At 38.4% G+C, this 22,522-nt stretch overlaps 2 protein-coding genes across 12 annotated transcripts in view; one reads left to right on the top strand and one right to left on the bottom strand.

Moving 5' to 3' along the window:
- The first annotated feature begins 237 nt into the window (after positions 1-237).
- On the top strand, positions 238-16,502 carry ABITRAM (actin binding transcription modulator). 8 transcript variants are annotated; one of them, XR_010109104.1, is made up of 8 exons: positions 238-370; positions 1,440-1,491; positions 2,100-2,229; positions 4,970-5,046; positions 5,159-5,228; positions 5,322-5,717; positions 12,546-12,600; positions 16,264-16,331. XR_010109104.1 is itself a non-coding variant. In XM_003810895.4 (6 exons), the coding sequence occupies exons 1-6, from the start codon at positions 292-294 to the stop codon at positions 5,457-5,459; spliced, it is 546 nt and encodes a 181-aa protein (XP_003810943.1). In that variant the 5' UTR covers positions 238-291; the 3' UTR covers positions 5,460-7,378. The 8 variants fall into 8 exon arrangements, 2 of the variants coding, with proteins under 2 accessions (XP_003810943.1, XP_054973735.1); XR_010109105.1 differs by lacking the exon at positions 16,264-16,331 and adding an exon at positions 11,248-11,365 and having other exon boundaries at positions 12,546-13,940; XR_010109106.1 differs by lacking the exons at positions 12,546-12,600; positions 16,264-16,331 and adding exons at positions 11,248-11,365; positions 12,462-12,480.
- Positions 8,329-22,522, bottom strand: part of CTNNAL1 (catenin alpha like 1) — a 71,015-nt gene continuing 56,821 nt past the window's right edge. Inside the window, exons 12-19 of one of the 4 annotated variants that reach the window (XM_034967936.3) lie at positions 21,576-21,613; positions 18,209-18,259; positions 17,974-18,128; positions 13,937-13,985; positions 9,715-9,771; positions 9,456-9,569; positions 8,714-8,797; positions 8,329-8,588 (exon numbers count right to left, since the gene is read on the bottom strand). In XM_034967936.3, the coding sequence (XP_034823827.2) occupies positions 8,523-8,588; positions 8,714-8,797; positions 9,456-9,569; positions 9,715-9,771; positions 13,937-13,985; positions 17,974-18,128; positions 18,209-18,259; positions 21,576-21,613 (614 nt within the window). In that variant the 3' untranslated portion in view covers positions 8,329-8,522. Of the gene's footprint in view, positions 8,589-8,713; positions 8,798-8,820; positions 9,570-9,714; positions 9,772-13,936; positions 13,986-17,491; positions 17,633-17,973; positions 18,129-18,208; positions 18,260-21,575; positions 21,614-22,522 lie in introns of those variants that run through there. The other 3 variants (XM_063594281.1, XM_055117758.2, XR_010109102.1) reach the window with 3 other exon arrangements.

Genomic DNA, 22,522 nt, shown 5'->3' with positions numbered 1-22,522 from the left:
GTAGAGGTAGAGGAGCTACATTGGCCGCGTCCCCTGTCCCTCTGCCCTCTTGCCCATCTGCCCACACTTTTGTATTTGATCTCTGTTTTGATGTCGAACCCCAAAGCACAGTAATTGGTGGGGGCGACGGGGAGGGGGGTGGAACCTGCGGAGCTGAGAGCAGCGCGCGTGCGTACGACACGCGCTGTGCGCCCGACACGCGCTGTGCGCCGGAAGAGCACGCCCAGTCCGGGCTGCGCGGAGGAAGCGCTGGGGTCCCGGAGGGCGGGGGTGGCGGCGCCGGAGGTCGCCATGGCTACCGAGCCCGAAGCCGCGGAGCCGGTGGTGCCTTCGCTCGTGGATCGATACTTCACTCGCTGGTACAAACCGGGTAAGTGCGAAGTGATGTTGATCCCTCCTTGGCCGCACTGGCCTAATGCTGTGGAGACTATGTTGACAGATCATAAGCCACGCGCGCTCTCACTGGCTCTCCCTCCCCACGTCAGAAGGCACTGGACTTCTGTGTTCCGTCTAGCCCCAGGGAATGGCATTTGCAAAGACCTGGTGGCCTGAAATACTTCAGGGCACATTCTGGGGCCGGCGATTGCAGTGCGAGCTCTAGGGTGTTGCTCGCGGTAAGATGAGTACTCTAAACGGAGGCCCCAAAGGTAGGCCGAGGGCTAGGTTGCAACAGTCCTTAAGTGCCTGGAGGGATTGAGGGGCTCACTCTCACAGGGAGTAGCGATACATAAAATTATTTAAATGATCAGATCGAAACTAAGGTAGAGGCAGTAGGGATGGCGAGAAGAGGGTGGGTTAGATTAGAGACATTTAGAAAGAAGAATCTATACATTTACCTTAAGAGACGCCATCTGCCACTTAGAAGTAGGTATTCTTTTTGTACTGTTTTGTGTAAGCAGCATCAGTGGCGGGAGCATCGTTGGGGACTCTCCTTTCTTCCTTTCATTCAGTGATAATGGTTATACTCAGTTTAAAAAATATATATTGTAGCATATTTTCTGTTGGCCAAACATAGGGTGACCAACCTGTCCTAGTTCACCCATGACTGAGGGGTTTCCCAGAATGTCGGACTTGCACCAACATCAGGACAGTCCTGGAAACCACCAACAAAAAATATATATCATAAAGAATGGGATGCTAATTGCATTTTCCTAGCAAAAATACTACGTGTACTCATTTTGAAGTGAGCGTAAAGTAAGATGGAGCAAGGAGTTAATTACCTTAATGTTGAATAAATTATTCTGTCTGGGCCAGATCTCTTTAAATACTTTCTAGGAAACCTTTAGGTATGTCTTTTTGAGTAATGAAGGGATACCCGTGATCAGCATGCAGCATGTATGTGTCCAGTCTTCATTATCAACTATATGACCCAAAGAAAGTACCACATAGTGGTAGTAAATATTGATTTCAGCCACCAACAGACTCATGTATTCTTCTAGATGTCAAAGGAAAATTTTGTGAGGACCACTGTATACTACAGCACTCTAACCGGTAAGCAAATTGGGAATTTTAAATTATCAAAAAAATTTTTTTCCTGGTATTGTAGCCTTGTGGTCTTGGATTGAACAAATGTTCACTAAACAAACATGCATTAATTATCTTCTACTGTGTTGAAATGGTATTATTATAGGAGTTTGTTTGGCAAGAATGAGTATTCCAGTGCCTGGCCACTCTGAACATATAAATTTGATCACTCAAACATCCAAATGGAGGACCACATCATCAGCTGCTATCTGAAGTGGCCAGTCTGTGCCCAACTACTGAACTGTTCAGAGCCCACAGAAAGGGCTACGGTAGAGACATATATGGTATCTCGTATACACAGGCATGCCTTATTTCTTTGTCTTCTACCCCAGTGCTACCTACCTAAAGACCTCTGGTACTCTTCCCTTTCCTGGGAAAGCAATTCAATCTTGTTTTCTCTTTTATTATTGTATTCTCTATTCTACAGTTATGCCCCAATAGTAGCCAAAGGAAAAAGGGGGAAGATGGTAGTTTGACTAAACAAATACCAGTTCATACATTCTTGTTCCAATAGGAGTTATGGGAGGAAAAATTATTCCAAGCAATCACACAGGATCAACTTTTTCTCCTTGTAGAATATGTGTCATCACATTGGCAGAATCTCATCCAGTTCTTCAAAGTGGAAAAACAATTAAAAGCATTTCCTATCAGATCAGTACCAACTGTAGCAGACTTCAGAACAAGGTCTCTGGGAAATTTAAGCGGGTATGTTCCTGTAATTCTGTGATTATCTACTTACATCCTCTATATTCGTGGTAATGACAGATCCAATGAACCTTAGAATCCAGTAGCATATGCTTAGCATACTTCTCTAGCAGTTTGAGGTGCTAATTTTAAGTATACTTTCACCTAAAGAAATTCTCAGCTCCCCCAAATTAGGTATCTCAGGAGGTGTAGTATCTGTTATATTAGGTTCTGTGCTACTATCCCTATAATGCCCAGGATGGAGGAGGGGGAAGGCAGGCCTTTGAAAGGAGAACTCTAATAGCAATATAACAAGATATTTTGTCCCTTCTAGTTGTATTAAACTAGTATGTCGAGTTCTGTAAAATTTAGGTGACTAACTCTTCTTTACCATATATTTCCACATGTAAATTAAACAGAAAAAAAATTCCCAAGGGAGTTAGAAAAAAAAAAAGAAAAACATGGGCCGGTCACAGTGGCTCACGCCTGTAATCTCAGCACTTTGGGAGACCAAGGTGGGTGGATCATGAGGTCAGGAGTTTGAGACTAGCCTGGCCAACGGGGTGAAACCCCATCTCTATAAAAATACAAAAATTAGCCAGGCACGGTAGTGGGCACCTGTAATCCCAGCCACTCGGGAGGCTGAGGCAAGAGAATGGCTTGAACCTGGGAGGCGGAGGTTGCAGTGAGCTGAGATCGCACCACTGCACTCCAGCCTGAGCGGCAGAGCAAGACTCCGTCTCAAAAAAACAAAAACAAAAACATGAATACAAGAAAATATATTTGCTCCTTACTGTTTTTCCATTCCTAAAGCATTGTCAATGTAATACTCATCTACCCACCCCCTGTACCTGCACACAACACTTGGTTATACAGAATGCTATCTCTACCCTCTGTAACTCTAGGCAAAATGGACAGATTATTAAAAGAGTATCATGCCAAGGAGAATTTAGTAACATGTTAAAATGTCTTAACAAACCCACTGGTTGGGAAAGTTTCTGTGGATGATTTAAGTCCTTCATTTACTGAGTTCATACTAAGAGTTTCTGCTAATTGCTCTCACTATTCTAGGAGACCCTTATTCAAACCCCCCTTTGTAGGCCTGAAGTCCCCTAATAATGTGCCTTACAATTATTGATTTTTCCTCACTCAAGAAACTAGTGGACTTAGAAAAGCATGCATCTCTCTTAAACGATAGTCTACAAGTTACAATAACACTTAAGACTTCTGAAGTTTCAATGATAAATCTCCGTCCAAAATAGTAACACTTAAGGCAGGTACAGTTGCTCATGCCTATAATCCCAGCACTTTGGGAAGCCGAGGCGGGAAGATCACTTGAGGCCAGGAATTTGTGACAAACCTAGGCAACATAACAAGACCTCATTTCTACCAAAAAAAAAAAAAAAAATTTTTTTTAATTAGCTGGGCATGGTGGCATGTGCCTATAGTCCCAGTTACCCAGGAGGCTGAGGTAAGAGGATTGCTTGAGCACAGGAGTCAAGGCTGCAGTGAGCCATGATGGCACCACTGCACTCCAGCCTGGATGACAGAACAAGATCCTGTCTCAAAAAAAAAAAAAAAAAAAAGTAACACTCCTGTTACAAGTGAAGAACAGAGAGGGACCTGCATATTGAACCCACTACAGGTAAGTTTTCACTGGATCTCAGAACTGCCAATCATTCTCCCAAAGGAGGTGACAAAAAGGCATCAAAACATTTCCGCTGTTTTGGCACAGACCTAGCTCTTTTGTGTCTGCTCTTTTAACACAAGCCTTCCCCTTCCTTCCAAAAGCAGAGAGTCACAATGACTCTAGTATTTTAAAATGAAGAACCCACGTGCAGAGGAGTGAAGCCAATATAGTAATATCTGAATGCCATCTAAAAATGTTTTGAGTGGTAAATAAAGGGGTCATAAAGAATAGCATCTTAACCTGAAATGCCTATGTCCACTACAGGAAAAATTCATGGGAGAAAGGAGGGCAACACATGAAACATGCCTGCACTGGCTCTCATGAGCCTCCCTGTAGATACTTGTGAGAGCCTCCCCAGGTATATCCATCTAGTGGAGTACATGAAACAATAACCATGCCATGCCATTCAAACACATACACATCAAAATGTAGTATTGACTCATGGGTCAATTATTTTTATTTTGCTGCTTAAGACTTTTGTTTTCCACATTTTCCTCAAAGTGCATGTTTTTGTTTTTGTTTTTCTTAACTAGAAAAAATATCCCTTACTAACACACTGGGGATTTACAAAGCGGGGGGAAAAAACAACAATATCCCTTCTTCAAAAAGTCTTAGTGATTGACCCTGGTAAATAAGTTCCTTTATCTATTAAGTTCTAATATTAAAATGAGGTAGAAATCTTAATGAAACTAACTTTATACAATATTGCTGTCATACTGTGTCATGTTGAATTTTATATTATTTCTTGTTGATGGATTTTCCCACACTTCTGAAATCTTTATACCTGGTTATATGTAGCTTTCGCATTTACAGTTGATAAAATATATTATCAGTCTGTAAATTCCCATTTATCATGTGTCTTAGCTTTTTTCCCTAGACCTAGGATGGCACCTGGCACACAGTAGGTACTTATATTCATATAGGTTCTGAAATTAATGGTTTTTATATACTGAAGTAACTGATTTAAAACACCAGTTCCAGGAATACATCCTGTTATACACCTAAGGGCTACTTCTCAAAGGAAAGTGGAAATGTCCATCAACTGATTACTTCTTCCGTCTCATTACACAGGGGGCACAGTTTCTAACAGAGCTTGCACCTCTCTGTAAGATTTACTGCTCAGATGGTGAAGAATATACTGTGTCTAGGTGAGTAACTTTTTAGCCACCATTTAGGAGACCAAAGGGAGGTAATTTTTTTTCTTAGAAACAATTTTTTTTAACTAAGTAAACATGCTGAAATCTTAAATTTTCTTAATAGTTGTGTTAGAGGACGTTTGATGGAAGTGAATGAAAACATCCTCCATAAGCCATCTATTCTTCAAGAAAAGGTAAAAGAGAGAGAAAAAATATGATCTCATCCACATACCTTTTATTGGATTTTTTTCACCATTTGACAGTACTAAATATTCTTTCCTTTCCAGCCATCTACTGAAGGCTACATTGCAGTTGTGTTGCCCAAATTTGAAGAAAGTAAAAGCATAACAGAAGGGTTACTGACACAAAAACAATATGAAGAAGTCATGGTGAAACGCATTAATTCCACAACAGCTACGTCATGAGGATTGACATGGAACAAAAAGCAAAGTGGGATTCTTGTTACCTGGCCTAAACCATCAGGGTACTAAAGGAGAAGAACCAGTATATGTAAAGCATACCTAACAGCCAGCCATATGCAGGGGAGGCCTAGTGCTTCACTTAGTTTTCCCTCTCTGTCTTCATAATGAGCCTTGGTTCCCATTTGTCTACAGCCTGCCAGATCTGGCCTGCCTATGTACTCACCCTGTTCTCTTGCATCTCTCTAACAACTGGCATGCAAGGTATGTTTTTCTGATTAAAAACAAACAAAGCTCTTTGAAGAAGATTTAGAAAATACAGAGAAGTTTTAAGTAGCCAAGTAAAAATAATTTACCCATCATCCCATAATCCAGAAGTAAATATATTTGACCCTTGAGCAACATGGGTTTGAACTGCGAGGGTCCACTTATGCACGGACTGTTTTCAACTATAAACGAGTCAAAAATATATCATTAACCAAACACGAAACCCACTTATAGAGCAGGTTCATATACTCAGGTTCCAAAGGGCCAACTGCAGGACTTGAGTTCTCACATATGGATTTGGGTATATGTGGAAGTTCCTGGAACCAATCCCCTATGTAAACCAAGGGATAACTACTACATTTTAACCTACTTCTGTTTGAACATATGGTATGGTTATTGCTTTTGCCTCATTTTCCTAACAGTTTGAAGTTTAAAAAAACCTAACCCGCCTTTCTTACCCAGTCTCCTATAATGTGCCTACCAAAAAGCCTAGTCCTGGCCCATCTGCCTCAACTCCTCTCCCTTTTAGGTTGTAGGGAAGAGGCCAGAGTGTAGAGTATATCATATCTTCTGTCCCCCTTATGCCAACAAGATGGCCTTCCCCTCTGAAACAAAGTAAAACTGCAACACTGTGACTTCTTAAATGAGGGATATGTGAAAAGGCTATGAAAAATACAAAGGCTTTCCTAAGAAATGTGTTACAATGCAGTGGGAAGCTAATTCTTGAAATCTGCACATTATAGTTACTCAGTCTCACATACTCTAGTTACCGGCAAAGAAGTTACTGAGAATATGTCATTCAAAGGCATAGAGGCCTTTGAATGGAACAAATGCTTTCACATCATTTAAAGTAAAAAAAAACCTCCAACAACTGTGAATTTATAGTTTAAGAGTGATTTACACTGAATTTCAAATAAAAGGACTATAAAACGTGTTATTTTTCTGTAAGGGCTATAACATACATTTCAATATCACTGTTATTAAATAAAATATACTTTTATACAGAAGAAATCATTCTATATTAATTCCATTGGTTATCTATCCTCTTATGCTGTTGAAGTCATAAGTTACCCCTTCCCAACCCCCACTTGCTCTTTCACTAGAGAACAGTATTTTTTCAGGTGTGCAAAAATATTATCTAATGAAAGTACAAGTGGGGGTTGGAATTTTTAAGTTTTAATTATTTACAAAATAATACTTATTTTGTAAATAAAACAACATTTTGGTTCATAGGAAAAACTTGTAATCTGAGTGCCAGCATGACTATCCCCCTAAATATACCCCCCAGACATGATACGTGTAGTAAGTGGATAAACACCTCCATGATGGTGCTATTAGCTGAAAATATAAACAAACCAGCAGATCCTCACTTTAAGTAGCACAATGACTCTTGAAGGCGTCATAAAACTAAGACAGTAAACATAGTAAAAGAATTGTGTATAACATTTTACATATAACATTACCTCACATCGTTCTCCCATTCTACTGTAATTTAAAAGAATACTTTGGTTTCAGAGCATAAAAATCATGCTTAATGATTTTGACTGTTTAAGGAAAGATTTTAAAAAGGTTATTAACAGAGCTGAGTGCAGCACATTTTCTCCTGAAGGACTACAGTGAAAATTTTCCTCAATAAAATATTGACTAGCTGTGGTCAATTGGCATTACTGTGGTTCTTCCGGATCTTTTGTGAATACTGATTGTGGTGGCTGACCCAGATAAAGATCATCAGATAAGCTTATATTATCTACTGCCATTTGATAACTGACATGCCCTGTTAGATTTCAAAATGAATGTCAAAGCATTAAGATACAAATACTATGACTGGAGTCTAACACAAAGTTGGCCATACTATATTATAAGGAGAAAACCTATAAACCAGATCCTTGAATCATGACCCCACCCACAAAAACAAGAAAAGCTTTAAACTCCTAAATTAAAAAGACTAAAGAAAGATGTTTTTTGTTTTATAGTGAACATTTCAAATGTGTGATATTCCGAATTTAAATAGATTCTTGGCTGCCTTATTCTGTCTTTATCTTCCATTCCATCAATAAATACTGAGAAAGTTCAAAATATCTTTTAAGTCTATAAGATAGGCTTAGAATCCCAGCTAATATTCAGGGCAGACTGGCCAGCTATGCTAGAACTAGAACCAAAAACCCATCTCATACTCTCCAGGAGTTGTTCCAGGATTCTGTGGAGTTCCATTACCTTACTTTTGGGAGTAGGTGAGGGACATACACATTACAGCAGACCCACCCTTGCTGTACAAAATGCTTATTAGGGAACAAAGTTGCGGCTGGCATGGATAATCTGGGACAGGGTCATCAAGGGGATTTTTGTCAAACTTGGTAAACAGAGGGATTGAAGAGTCCACAGGTTTAAGGAAAACCCTGCATTCACCCAGACTACTGTATGTTTGCTGCTGACATTAGTGATCTGGATGATAAAGAAAACAGTTAAGGTAAAATATGCCAAAGGTGAGCACATATTCAAAATAGCTTCTTGTGGATTAAATTGTCCTTAAGACAGTTGGCATATTTGGTTTGACTTTTAAAGAACATTAGTGCAATGTTCCATTTTAAAAATCACACTACGATTAGAATCTAGCAATTACCAAGACATTTATTAGTTGTCAAAAAGCTTTACGATCAGTTTCATGATCAGAAAATAGAGCAAAATTTCAATATTGTTTTCTTTATAAAATTGATGAATTTCTGAAAAGATAAAGGATCATTTGATTTTTAAAAATGTCAGCTTCATCACATGATGTTCCAGAGATCTGACCCCAAAAGCTTCTCAAGTTTTACCATCCATAGTGTCCTTGTTTGTAACTGAGACCCATCTGTTATTTTCCATCTGAAGCTGGAAAGAGTTAAGACAATTAGTATCTGGTTTCACTCTGAAAAAAAATTACAAAATTAAGTAGTAACTATTTTCTTTTAAACCATTTTTTAGAGTATGAGTCTAAAATAGAAAAGCTACCTCACCTTCTTCAGCAGTTTATAACAAAGTGAAAGAAGTTGGACTAAGAGAGCCATCATGGATCTTGTCTTCGTAATACACTTGTCAACCTACAATGACAAAAAGCATGCAAATGATATTCTAAAAGTAGTACTTAAAAGACCTTACCATTTATTTAGTTTTAACATGATAAAATTTCTCCATATGGAAATCTAAGGGATCTTGAAAGAGATATGGATTTAGGCACATGAGCTGACTCAAAGCCCCAGGACACAGGTGCAGGGGTCGCTGCCTAGATTTCATGTCTATCTCATGGAACCCCAGCAGAAAGAGTGGGTGGAAAATTAATCATTCTACTGCAGGCTGTTTAGGGGCTTCTCAAAACACTCCAAATAGTGGAATTAAATCCCATCCTTTGCAATTCCTTGCACTCTATTTTGTGGGCACAAACCCATATTCTCTCAGACAAATTATAGGAGACCAGACTCGGAGGCACCTGTGTCCTAGTTGCAGAGGTAATGACTTCAGAATTGAAGGGTAGCTGTTCAGTGCTATGGAATTAATGATGTCCAAAAAACTACTTTATTTGGTGAATCTGCTACTCTCTAGGGTCAGTTATGAGAGTAGATAATAAATGATTCTTGTAGACAAGGCATGAAAAAAGGAAATAAATTGCCCTTCTGTGGGTACTAACAGTTTATTTGAAGAAAAGGGGGCTTTAACCAGATAAAGATAGATGTGTGGAAGTTTTTCATATGTCTCTTTTACCTTTAGAAATACTTTATTCTGCAAAGAAGTCTTAGTTACTGTCTGGAGCTGGTGGCATAGAGGAATTAGCTTGTTTATTTCCAGGAGAAGCATAAGCTTGTCGTCGTCTTTCAGCTGAAATGTAATTTAACAAGTTATAACAGCCCGCAACAAAACTCCATCTTTAATACCTTAAACACCTTTATACATTGATATTATACCCCCAAAGTAGGTTATACATAATACCACCCCCAGCTCCAGGTAGGTAGACATGTGTTACCTGTTTTGAAAAAGCTTGAACACTGGCAGTAAGCTTTAAACCCTCTGCAGCAAAAACCTGGTAGAAAGAGAAAACACCACTATTTTAGACTGATGTCTATGGATAGTTGGTAAGAAATATACTTACTAATAATTTTTACGTAGAATTTTAAAAATAAAGCCTAGATATAAAAAGTCTGTCAGGAACTCCTAAACTTTTTCCAGTACCAGGAATGCACAAGGGTTTAACTGTTTTCAGAAGGAGTTTCCACAGACCAGATGCAGAATCCATCCCTGGAGAGGCTTCTCCACACCAGACCTCCAATTATTCTGGAGGGTCACACAGACCTGTGATATTCAGCCACACAAATTATGTCTAGATTACGCAAGGGACCTAGAGCTCATCTCAAATATGCTCAATTATAAAAGGATGATGAATTTTCAAGCATGAGGTCAAAAGGGTTAGGACCTTCCCAATTCCATCTAGGCAAGACAAAATTTGTCACCCATACATATTCCATAACCAGACATTTGAGAGAACCAATCCAGGTGGTTGGTTTTTGTTGCTACTTTTTTTCAGATTAATTTTCACTATTCACCATGTACCATGAATTCTATAATTTAATGAGATGAACAGGATGATGGAGAAGTAGAGTGAAAAATAAGGTTGTACAGGTAAGATAGAAGTATTTAGCATATTATGTTAAAATGGTTTGCAGACTATTTTAGAGTGAGATGCCAGGGGAGTAAAGGGAGGAAGGCTTAGTTTTAGGTGGCATCAGTAATAATGGAGAGAACAGGGAAAATCTGAGAGTGGTTTGTGAATGAAAATAATAGGTCTTCATAATAAATTAAAGAATACTAAGAAGGAGGAGGCAATAATTCCAGGGTTAATTTTTACCCTCTATTCAAAAGGCTTAACACCTTGCTATCACTGGATAAAATGATCTCAAGGTCAAATCGTACTTTGCAACCTTCCCTTTAAAAGGGAAACCAGTAAGCTTTACATCTAGATTCCAACCAAACGAAATGATTCACTTCCCCAAGTGTTCCTTATCACTTCATGTTACCACTTTCTATTCTGCAAATTTTCTCTTTCCTTCTAGCCTGCAAACCCCTTGGGGACAAAATCCATGTCTGTCTCATACAGTATGATGGTTTTAAAACTACCTGAAAGCTGGTAACTCCCAGGTCTGTGTCTCCACTCCTGAACTATCCTGACATCAGTCTTGTACAGTCATCCCTCAGTATCCATGGGAGATTGGTTCCCAGACCTCCCCAAGGATACCAAAATCTGTAGATGCTTAAGTCCCTTAAATGAAACAGTGTAGTATTTGCATATAACCTACACACATCATCCCATATACTTTAAATCATCTCATCTCTAAATTATAATATCTAAGTTAATGTAAATGCTAAGTAAATCGCAGTTATACTGTATTGTTTTCCCTCCCTTGGAACTCTAACCTTTTAAAATGTATTTTGTTTTTTTTTAACTGTTGTTATATTTTATTGGTTTTCTTCCTTTTTTTTTTTTTTTTTTTTTTTGAGACAGGGTCTCACTCTGTTGTCCAGAGTGAAGTGAAGTGGTGTGATCACAGCTCACTACAGCCTTGACCTCCCAGGCTCAAGCGATCCTCCTGCCTCAGCCGCCTGAGTAGCTAGGATTACAGGTGTGTGCCACCGTGCCCCGCTAGTTTTTTTTTTTTTTTTTTTTTTTGTAGAGACAAGGTCTCACTATGTTGCCCCAGCTGGTCTCAAACTCCTGGACTCAAGTGATCCTCTCAGCTTGGTCTCCCAAAGTGCTAGGGTTACAGGAGTGAGCCATTGTGCCCAGACTGTTTTTACTGTTTGGAATATTTTCAATCCATAGTTGGTTGAATCTGCAGATGCAAAACCTGCAGATAGGGAGGGCCAAGTGTATATCCTATCTGACCTTTGTACTTAACATGTGCAAAACAAAATGCTCGATTTCCACCCTCTAAATCTAGGGTTCTCCCTCAGTGTTCCCTGTCTCAGAAAATGGCACTACCACTCACTCTGTTGGCCAAGCCAAAAACCTTACTTAAAACATAATAGGATCAGCTGGGCATGGTGGCTCAGGCCTGTAATCCCAGCACTTTGGGAGGCTGAGGCGGGCGAATCACAAGGTCAAGAGATTGAGACCATCCTGGCCAACATGGTGAAACCCTGTCTCTACTAAAAATACAAAAATTAGCTGGGCGTGGTAGCGCACACCTGTAGTCCCAGCTACTCGGGAGGCTGAGGCAGAAGAATCACTTGAACCCGGGAGGCGGAGGCTGTAGTGAGCCGAGATCGTGCCACTGCACTCCAGCCTGACAACAGAGCGAGACTAAGTCTCAAAAAAAAAAAAAAAGTCCTTCCCATGGCCTACAGAGACATCATATTTTACCCCTTTCCTTCTGGCTCACTTCACTCCCATCTATAATTGCCTCCTTACTCTTCTGATACACCCAGCCCTACCCCTGCACCTCGGGGCTTTGCACTTGTTTTGGCTATCTAAAATCCTCTACCCACATTTATCCATCCAACTCTCACTTCATTACTGTCTCTATTCAAACATTGGCTCCTTAGAGAGGTCTTTTCTGACCACCCCCCTATCACCTCTGTATTCTAGTCGTACGTGATTTTATCTCCAAGTACTTACATATGTGCACTGAATGCTTAAATTCTTATTGTCTATATTCTGCCATTAGAACATAAGCTCTATGGGGGCAGGAGCTTTGCTTTGTTCACTTTTCTCCACAGAGCTCTGTTCTCCCAGATCTGACATATAGCACAAGTTCAATAAATATTTGCTGAATGAAGTATGCAATTTTATGTTCATCACAGTTTGGAGACAATTCATTGGACATTGATTTAATGACTAAGCTCACATAGGAAGAAGGTAAGTAGTGGATCTTTTGTAGTAAAACACCCCTACAGGGCGGTATGACAGAATGGACTTGGGCCAAACTGAAAAAAATAAATAAATTCAGAATTTCAACTATCTTGAGGGAAATAGCTCATTTATAGTCTGCTTTATAGAAAAATCCAGAAGACACATTTTCTATAATACTTCTGATTATGTTGACAATCATCCTCTTAAGCTGAAATCCCTTTCCTACAGAATGCCAAATAAAACTATATGAGTGATAAAGTGATAGAAATTTCTTTTTTTTTTTTGAGATGGAGTCTTGCTCTGTCACCCAGACTGGAGTGCAGTGGCGTGATCTCAGCTCACTGCAAGCTCCGCCTCCAGGGTTCACGCCATTCTCCTGCCTCAGCCTCCCAAGTAGCTGGGACTACAGGTGCCCGCCACCACGCCCAGTGAATTTTGTGTATTTTTAGTGGAGACAGGGTTCCACCGTGTTAGCCAAGATGGTCTCGATCTCCTGACCTCGTGATCCACCCACCTTGGCCTCCCAAAGTGCTGGGATTACAGGCGTGAACCACCGCGCCTGGCCTAAAGTGATAGAAATTTCAAATCTCAGATGTACATGGGAATGCCAAAGGAGACTTATATGAGTGATAAAGTGACAGAAATTTCAAATTTACACACAAGAATGCTCTTGGTTCTAGAGAGGCAAACAGGCTAACATGGGGATCAGGGAAAACATAAAAGGAATTTTGCAACCCACTTGCCAATCTAAAGCCTCTAACTAGAGGGAGTAGAATTACAGATGGGCCTATGTGGAGTCCTGTTAAGACACATGGCACAAGAGTGGGTGTTAGCATATCTGTCTCTCCTTTAATGCCCTAAATCATCATGAATACTGAAGGAAAGAAGGAAACTAAGGTGTACTTAATACCCTCTAATAATAGTCTTAAGCATTTTAACAGATACTCTCTCATGTGTTATCTCATTTAATCAATATATTTTAACCAATTCAATAATGAAGAGGCCAAAAATCTTTCTAGAACTCTGGATTTGCATCTGCTTACAGGATATTTTCACCTACTTAGGTAAACCTAAAGCTTATTATTGCATCTATTGACTACCAACAAAGCCCATTCTACTTTATGCTCATAATATTTAAGTTTCTTTCCAATGAGGTCAGGATAGTTTTGCAAAATGTCATTGCAAGCCATCTACCTTTCTACTTTTCTACTGCTCTCTGTAATACACAGGTAGGTACAGATGTAAGCATATACACATGATATAATAAATCATCCGGAAAACATTTATTACCCACTTTTAGCCCGAAATTAAAGTACTAGCATAAAACGGAAACAAGGCATACCTCTAGTTGATGAATTAAATCCTGGGAAGTTTTCAGTGGCCCCTCTCCTCTAAAATAAAATTAATTGTTAAGAAGGTAACAAAAAGTTATTACCTGAAAATTGACTTTATAATATTAAAATTTTAGAGCATTTGTGTATTAACAAATCCTAAATTTTGAAGAATAATATGAATAGACTGATAATATTGTAACTTTATGCTTAAAGCAACTTTAATATTTAACAATTATTTATTAAGATATTTTTCCCCAAGTAAACCTCATGTATGTTAATTTCATAATATAAAAAATTTTAAACAAACAAGTAATATTTAAGTTCCATTTCTCTTTTTAACCTTTTTCATTTTACTTCATAAATTAAATATGTGAGATTTGATAATGTCTTGACCAAAAGCCTTTGTTACGTAATGGAAAGAGGATCAAACCAAAACTCAGGACATTTCACTTCTAATTCTTATTTCAATTCTGGTAGTAACTCAGTTATCTAACCTTGATGAGGCATATCACTGAACATTCAATTTTGAGTGAGTAAAGCAATCATAATAATACTTGTGCTACCACTCTCATCAGAAGATTGAGGAACAGCAGATTAAAAAGTACCAAGAAGAATTAAGAACTCTAAAAAATGAAAAGTAAATTACAATAAGAATAACCAAATGCATTAAGAAGAGCAATGGACTAGGGATAAGTCAGAAAATCTGGAATCTTGTAGCAACCAGTTCTGCCACTTAGGAGATGTGAACATATCATTCCTGTTCTCCAGTAAACCGTCGTGAAAATCAAATGAAATGATGAAGCAAAAACCACATTAAAAACTATAAGGTACTAGTATGTTTGAAATATTGAAAAACTATAAGGCACTAGAAAATCTTAAATATCTAAATTATTAAGAAATATGAATGATTACATGTAAATCATTAAGAAATCATATAAATTATTAAGACAACCTTAAACAGTAACCTGAGGAAGGGCTATAAATCTGCCCAGGAAAACTGCTACAAGGTATTTATCTATTACAGAAAAATCCATTTTCTATTCTGGAATGTCATCACTACTATCCGATAACTATATTCTAGGAAGAAGTCCTATTCCACAGAGCTTCCCTTCATAGTGCAACCCCTCATGTTTCCCAGTGTCCATGGGATACTCTACAACTCTGACACTGAAACAAAAAATACTGAGCATGCCATCCTGAAATATTCTGAAATAAAACTAATCAAAGGAGATGCTATAATCTTTTTTTAAAAAGTTGGCCAAGCGCGGTGGCTCATGTCTGTAATCCCAGCACTTTGGGAGGCCAAGGTGGGCAGATCACTTGAGGTCAGGAGTTTGAGACCATCCTGGCTAACATAGCGAAACCCTGTCTCTACTAAAAATACAAAAATTAGGCCGGGTGTGGTGGCTAACGCCTGTAATCCCAGCACTTTGGGAGGCTGAGGCGGGCAGATCACCTGAAGTCAGGAATTTGAGACCAGCCTGGCCAAAATGGTGAAATCCCATCTCTACTAAAACTACAAAAATTAGCTGGGCATGGTGGCACACAACTGTAATCCCAGCTACTTGGGAGGCTGAGGCAGGAGAATCACTTGAACTCGGGAGATGGAAATTGCAGTGAGCCGAGATTGCACCACTGCACTCCAGCCTGGGCGACAGAGCAAGACTCCGTCTCAAAAAAAATAAAAAATAAAGAAATACAAAAATTAGCCAGGCGTCATGATGTGTGCCTGTAATCCCAGCTACTCGGGAGGCTAAGGCATGAGAATTGCTTGAACTCAGGAGGCAGAGGTTGCAGTGAGCCGAGATCATGCCACTGCACTCCAGCCTGGGTGACAGAGCAAGGCTACATCTCAAAAAAAAAAAAAAAAACCAGGCAAGTCTATTGATGAACCCTTCATTTGGGAATATTTTACATATCAAACTATATTCATTAATAATATATTCCCCCAAGTCTTATTAGTCAAAAACATTTTTTAAAAGCATGATTTTCATCACCATGGAAATAACTAGCTTGATTCCAGCCAAAAGCTGAGATTTTTGTTATTTCAGTTAGTCTGTGCAAATTTATTGTGGGTAAACACAGGAGTTCCATTTTGCATTCTTTTAGAGGCCTGGGCCATCAGATTTTAAAAAGGTATGAACTTAAAAAGGTCAAAATTCATGTTGGGAAGACTCAATCACAGGATAAGCTTGCTAACAACAGTTAAGAACAATGGAAGGAAACCACCAAAGGAATGGTCTCCAATGGTGGAAAATATGATAAGGTACTGACAAATGACAGCTAAACAGCAGCAAAATTTCTAACTCCTATCATTTCTGCCTTCTTTTTCCAGAGAATTATCTATCTAGAAAAGGTAGAAGACGTCATCAAGAGGAAAATGATGCCTCTAAGCTTGGGACTGCATCTTCCCCACTCTTAATCCTCCTTCTATAGGAAGGAATCTTCATGAGCACAGCATCCCTCACTTCTCTCTGCTGCCTCACCTATCCCATCCCATAAAAGGAGGTGGATGCTCATCTTTTCAGTCTTTCTGGTGACTTTGCAAAAATAAATTGAACACATTAACCCTTTCTTTTCTCCTTTTTCTCTTGGAAGTGAAGCTGCCTTTGAGATATAACTGGTCTTCCATGTGTTTTATAGAGATACATTGTGTCCCTATGAGGTAAGACTTTGTAATTCTAGGGATCATTTTTCAAAACTTAATTGCCTATGGACATAAAGTACTTTCTCCAATATCAGCTTTATCAATATAAATGTTACCAGCTCCCATCTACCTATTCTTTTGCTTATTTTTCATTTTGTTCAAAACTTGGGTGGGAAAAGGGGGTGCTGTTTATTTATTTATTTATTTTTGAGATGGAGTCTCACCCTGTCACCCAGGCTGGAGTGCAAGTGGCGCGATCTCAGCTCACTCCAAGCTCCACCTCCCGGTTTCACGCCATTCTCCTGCCTCAGCCTCCCAAGTAGCTGGGATTACAGGCGCCCGCCACCACGCCCAGCTAATTTTTTTTTTTTTTTTTTTTTTTTTTTTTAAGTAGACACCGGGTTTCAGTGTGTTAACCAGGATGGTCTCGATCTCCTGACCTCGTGATCCGCCCACCTCGGCCTTCCAAAGTGCTGGGATTACAGGCGTGAGCCACCATGCCCGGCAGGGGGTGCTATTTATTGAGTCCCAAATCCCACACAGTTGTAGAGATCCTTCACTACTTTAATTGAGCTTCAGTCTAGAATACTGAAGCGACCTGCAGGTGTGTCCCACGGTGGATAACCTTTCCAAAATCAGAATGAGTAGGACAGGAGCCAGAAAACTGGAGATATCAAGTATTTCCCAGGTTTCCAAAAATGAAAAAGATAGATTTCAGAAACTAAGTGAAAAGCTTGAAGTTATTCCTTGAGAAAATTCTAGAAGGGATTATTGAGCAGATAACTGATTTTAACTAAGCAGAATTACTATACCTTATGTATAAATTACTAAAATGGAAGACTGAAATATGACTAACATTGACATCAACAAGGCATTTGATCAAGAGTCTTGTAATATGAACAAGACAGAGAATATAGGTCAAATAACATTAAAGTTAGGGGAATTCTCTACATAATGAATGGTGACTCACAGAGATTTGGCACGCTATTGACATAGTCCTCATAGCTCTATTCTTTGATCTGTGTCTAATCAATCTTCATCTGTATCTAGTCAATCACTGTATAAAGGCATAAAAGACATGTTTTCTTAACATACTGATGCTGGCTGGGAGAGGCATTAATATGCAGGATAACAAAAAAGCAGGATGTAAAATTATTTCAATGATGGAAAGAGTGGGCAGAAACCTAGCAGAAGATCCCTTCTAAATCTAAATCCTAATTAAATACATGTGTCTTGTTGTTGCATTCACTTACGTAAATTGTCATAGTAACTACTTTTAGTCTTTTTACCATATATTTGATACCGACTTTAACCTATCAATGATTTAACATGGAACTTTTTTCTTTACACCAGATATCATTATACTGATTTAAAAAATAAAAATACAACTACATTTACCTAGTAAATAAATACAGAGAATAGGCCATACTGGACATGTTCCGTCCATATTGAACAATCTCATTCTCCTGATCTTCCCACTTCTCAATTTCGCAGTCAGCGTCAGAGGTGAGCAAACCCAGCTTAAGTCCAAGCTTTGCTATCTTGGCTTGCTCCTACGAAACAGACGTTTTAATCACAACGACTTTATCACTATTCATGTTAAAGGAAGATTAGATGTAGGAATTGGTCTTACCTCAGAGTCAGGCTTGTCTGGCTTTAATGATTTCAGGTTTGCATTATTCTTCTGTGACAATAAAAAGATTAAGATTATCTTAAAAAGCAGTACATCAAACTGTAAGGAAATACAATAGTAATACAAAGCATAACAAAGTACTTGTAACAAAAGTTTAAAATATTCAGTATGTAATGACTGAATATTTTACCAATTGCAAATACTCTACTAGTAAGTGAGTTCAGCTTTGAACAGGTTGTTAGTTTGAAATCTGGAGCCAGAGAAAGCAAGTCAGTGCCTTCCCTGCTCTGTGGCCTCTGTGCTTACAGCTGCCCTCCTCTTTTCACAAGGGCTTCCAGGGACTCAAGACAACTTCTGCAGTATTCCTGGAGTCCAATTATTATGTCCCCCAAACCTCCCTGGCTTCTCCATTCAACAAGATTCTTATAATGCTTGAATTATTCTTATGAAATGATATATTAAAATTAGCCACTATATGTAGTTTTCTATACATTCCTTATGTTATGACTCCAGAATTCAATTCCTTTAACTAATTTGCTCTTGGAAGGCTAAATTTCAACTCTCTAGCTTCATAGATATCCCAACTGCTAATCTCATATCCCAAGTTATAAAGAGATTATACTTAGGATTCTGAATTTAATATGTGAACCAATGTTCAATGGCTCCCTATTTTTGAAAGAGAAAGTTTGTTTTCATGTAAACTATCTGGAACTCAGAGTGTATTTTCCCTAGAAGGGGAGAAAATATTCCATCCTAGTTAGACCAGACTAGTCCACTGATGCCTGTATACTTGAAGAATAGAGTACCAGGACAAATCACACCACCACCAATAGCAACATTTCTTTGAAAAATATATTCTGAAGTTCTCTGGAGATGAAAGCCCACAGAGGGGATTCCTCCAACTCTGAGATCTGGTGAAAGCTCCCATGGTAGAGGCAGGAGTCCCAGAACAGCTAGGGTTTGTAGAGAAAAGGGGGCCAGCAGATGCAGGGAGCCAACTTTTTACAATGGAAACATATATTTAAGTCATACACACTCACAAACACACATTGGGTATGGATTCACATACATGCACACAAAGTATAAATTACAATAAAACAAAACACTCATGTGTACACTTAGGAAGAAAAATCATCACTAATACTTTAAGGAAAAAGATCTTCTCATACATATATTTTTATTTCCCTTATTACCATGACTTTTTACTTCTGACCAACAATTCTGTCACCAGTTTCACCACAGAACAAAACAGCCTCGTGGAGTTTAGATCTGCTCATGGAACATAGCCCTTTTGAGATTTTCTAATGATGTTTACTATTAAAGAAACAGGTGAAGTTGAAGGACAGAAAATAAAAATAAAGGAACTCTTGTTACACACACATGCACACACACAGAGAGAAAGAGACAAAGACAGAGAGAGAGAGAGAGAGAATAAACAAATATGACCAATGATCTCTCTGGCTCCTCCTTGAATGGTCACATCATCTTTATCTCCATCCTTGGTCTAGTTGACTATAAGGCAACTGATAAAACATTTAAGAAAGTAAGGAACACCCTCAAGGTTTTTAGGTTTTATTTTATTCAGAATTTTATACTTTATATTATTCTTTTAAATTTAGTTGCATTTTCATGATTTTTATTTTTACTTTTACTAATGATAATGATTATTAAAGTTTAATGACGACTGAAATGGAATTGCCTAAAAAGGTAAATAAACCATCTTAATAATGTAACCAAGCTTGCCATCTAGTGGACACTATTTTGGAATGCAGTCAGATTCATTCGTTTCAGTTATATAAAGCTAAAAGACGTCAGTCTCCTAAATATAAATAGCACCAGACTCCAACTTCACTTCCTAAAAGAGAGAACTATAATTTTCTAGGAATATAATTAGCTATGCTATCCCTCAACTAAGAAAATGGTTCATGACTCTGAAATGATTTGTTACTAAAGATAAAAAATACTATTCAGTTGAATAAAATCTTTGTTCCATTCAACCTGTTAAAAGCTTTGTGATGCCTTTTCTAATTCTCAAAAAATTATTTTGTAGTAGCCCTAAATTATAGCACTTACAAAAACAGTGAGTCTATCCTTACTTGCTTAAACCCAGTAGGATATTAGCTATAAAACCATCTGTTAGGGTTAAGTTAGCTTAAAATAACAAAAACAGACAAATTGCTATCTGTACTTTCAAACTGTTCTGACAATAGCTTAAGGCACAAAAACTGTTTTTTTTTTAAGTCACAGAATTAATTTGCAGTATCATGATCACTTTTGCACCAGCTACATTCAGTTCCTAATGTTGTATTTCAGTATTAAATGCCAGTCCCTTTTCAAAAAGTACACTAATTAAGTTTGGACCATTTTTTGATTTGGGGATTTGATTCATCATTTGTTCTTCCCCTACACCATCGACCATTCCCACTACCATTTCTAAAACTCCAGACTTAAGACTTTAATATCTCTCTTCATTGCAAGTTCTCTCTTCTGATACTCACCATCTGTTCTTCACCACACTGTTACTATTGATAATCATCAGTAATTTTATTTTTTTTTTTTTGAGACAGTCTTACTCTGTTGGCCAGGCTGGAGTGCAGTGGCACGATCTTGGCTCACTGCAACCTCCATCTCCCAGGCTCAAGCAATTCTCCTGCCTCACCCTCCCGAGTAGCTGGGATTACAGGCATGTGCCACCACGCCTGGCTAATTTTTGTTGTTGTTGTTGTTTTGTTTTTGTATTTTTAGTAGAGACACGGTTTCACCATGTTGGCCAGGCTGGTCTCAAACTCCTGACCTCAGGTAATCCACCCGCCTCGGCCTCCCAAAGTGCTGGGATTACAGGCATAAGACACCGTGCCCGGCCCACAATTTCCAATATTTTTGACCCCCAAAAGGGATCTTGGGACCACTACTTGGTTAATATACCACTCTGTATCTCTTTCCCATAAGTATGACATGTGACATGTTTTCATCTAGGTAGAAAGCATATGAAAGTCCTTAGTTTGCTGAAAGTGATTCCAACATGACTTCTCAAAGTAGATCCAAGATTGGAAGAACAAAACAACTTCTGACCTCAGATATGGCTTATTTATTTATTTTTATGATGCTATTACTGGGATATGGCTTTTTATTAATCACAAATTATGTTACCTATTCTCTCAAACCCCCAAACCTAAAACAAATATTCAGAGTGTAAGCCACATCTAGATTGCTACCCAGAATAACAACTCTGAAGTCAACATTAATATCCTAACTTTTTTCTGTCATGTCAATTATTTGTGGTAGAGGGGAGCAGCAACAGGCAACAAGAGCATAATTTGAATTCTGAATAAAAACATTCTGCAATGTACATAATTCTTCTACTTACCATTGGCTTTGGAAGTGAAAGGTAGCCATACTTCTCTCCTACAAATAACACATATAACTTAAAAACTTTTTTCTATTAATATATTTTTCTATTATTCATACTTAACTTTTAAAGTATTAATTAAACAAACAGGAACGTTAGTACATTAGTTTTGATAACTTAGTCTATTCATTACATAAAATTCAGAAATAAAATTGTAATTTGGCTGGTGAACATGAAGACTTTCAACAGCTGCATGTCTAAGGTACCTATGCTGGCCAATCTCCACCTCTCCCAACATAAAGGGAGAAAGGCAAATGTCCCACTGACATTTACTGCCACTTGCAATCAGCTTCATTCACAGAGTGCTCCTTTTACAGCAGTTTGCCTCTAATGAAACCTGATTCCTCTTTTATCAGTACCAGTATCAGCGCTTCTTCCATTTCTGCAAGTACCAGACCAAATAATTTACAACTAACCTCATAATGTATTCTCTCAGTCAGGGAAGAAGAAAACCCTCTGTACAAGATAGGAAGATGAAATAAAGCAAGTAACAGGAGGTTTTTTGGCTGTGAACTGACACGTCACATGAAGCATGATAACGAGGCAAGGAAGGAGACGGGCAATGCCCACATCATCCCTGCCCCATCTATCATCTTTACAACTTCCAGGTCATGTATACAGTCAGATTACAATGAATAATAGACTTTTTATAAACGCTGGTTTGTGACATCTGAGGTAAAAATTCAAGACCTAAGCAGTAATTGCTTCTTGAAGAAAAATTTCTTCTTCAAGGAAAACAAGTATATTCAGCTATAATAGATTAGTTTGAACCATATGAAATTGCTGGTATTCAACCATTTTGAAATTTCATATGGTCCAAACTAATAAAAGTAAACATAATATAAGAGCACTAAATCATACCTTTTCTCATAGAATGACTATTACAGGAAATGGGCAAACCTGTT

This window comes from Pan paniscus, chromosome 11 (assembly GCF_029289425.2).
Source record: "Pan paniscus chromosome 11, NHGRI_mPanPan1-v2.0_pri, whole genome shotgun sequence".
Taxonomy (NCBI): Eukaryota; Metazoa; Chordata; class Mammalia; order Primates; family Hominidae; genus Pan; species Pan paniscus.
This window is presented reverse-complemented; position numbering and strand designations above follow the sequence as displayed.

What these genes read in the sequence shown, in the direction of transcription:
- ABITRAM (XM_003810895.4), top strand. Translation starts at nt 292, where the DNA reads ATGGCTACCGAGCCCGAAGCCGCGGAGCCGGTGGTGCCTTCGCTCGTG. An exon ending in TCTCTGGGAAATTTAAGCGG is followed by an intron (nt 2,230 to 4,969) that starts GTATGTTCCTGT and finishes CTCATTACACAG; the next exon opens with GGGGCACAGTTTCTAACAGA. An exon ending in GAAGAATATACTGTGTCTAG is followed by an intron (nt 5,047 to 5,158) that starts GTGAGTAACTTT and finishes TTTTCTTAATAG; the next exon opens with TTGTGTTAGAGGACGTTTGA.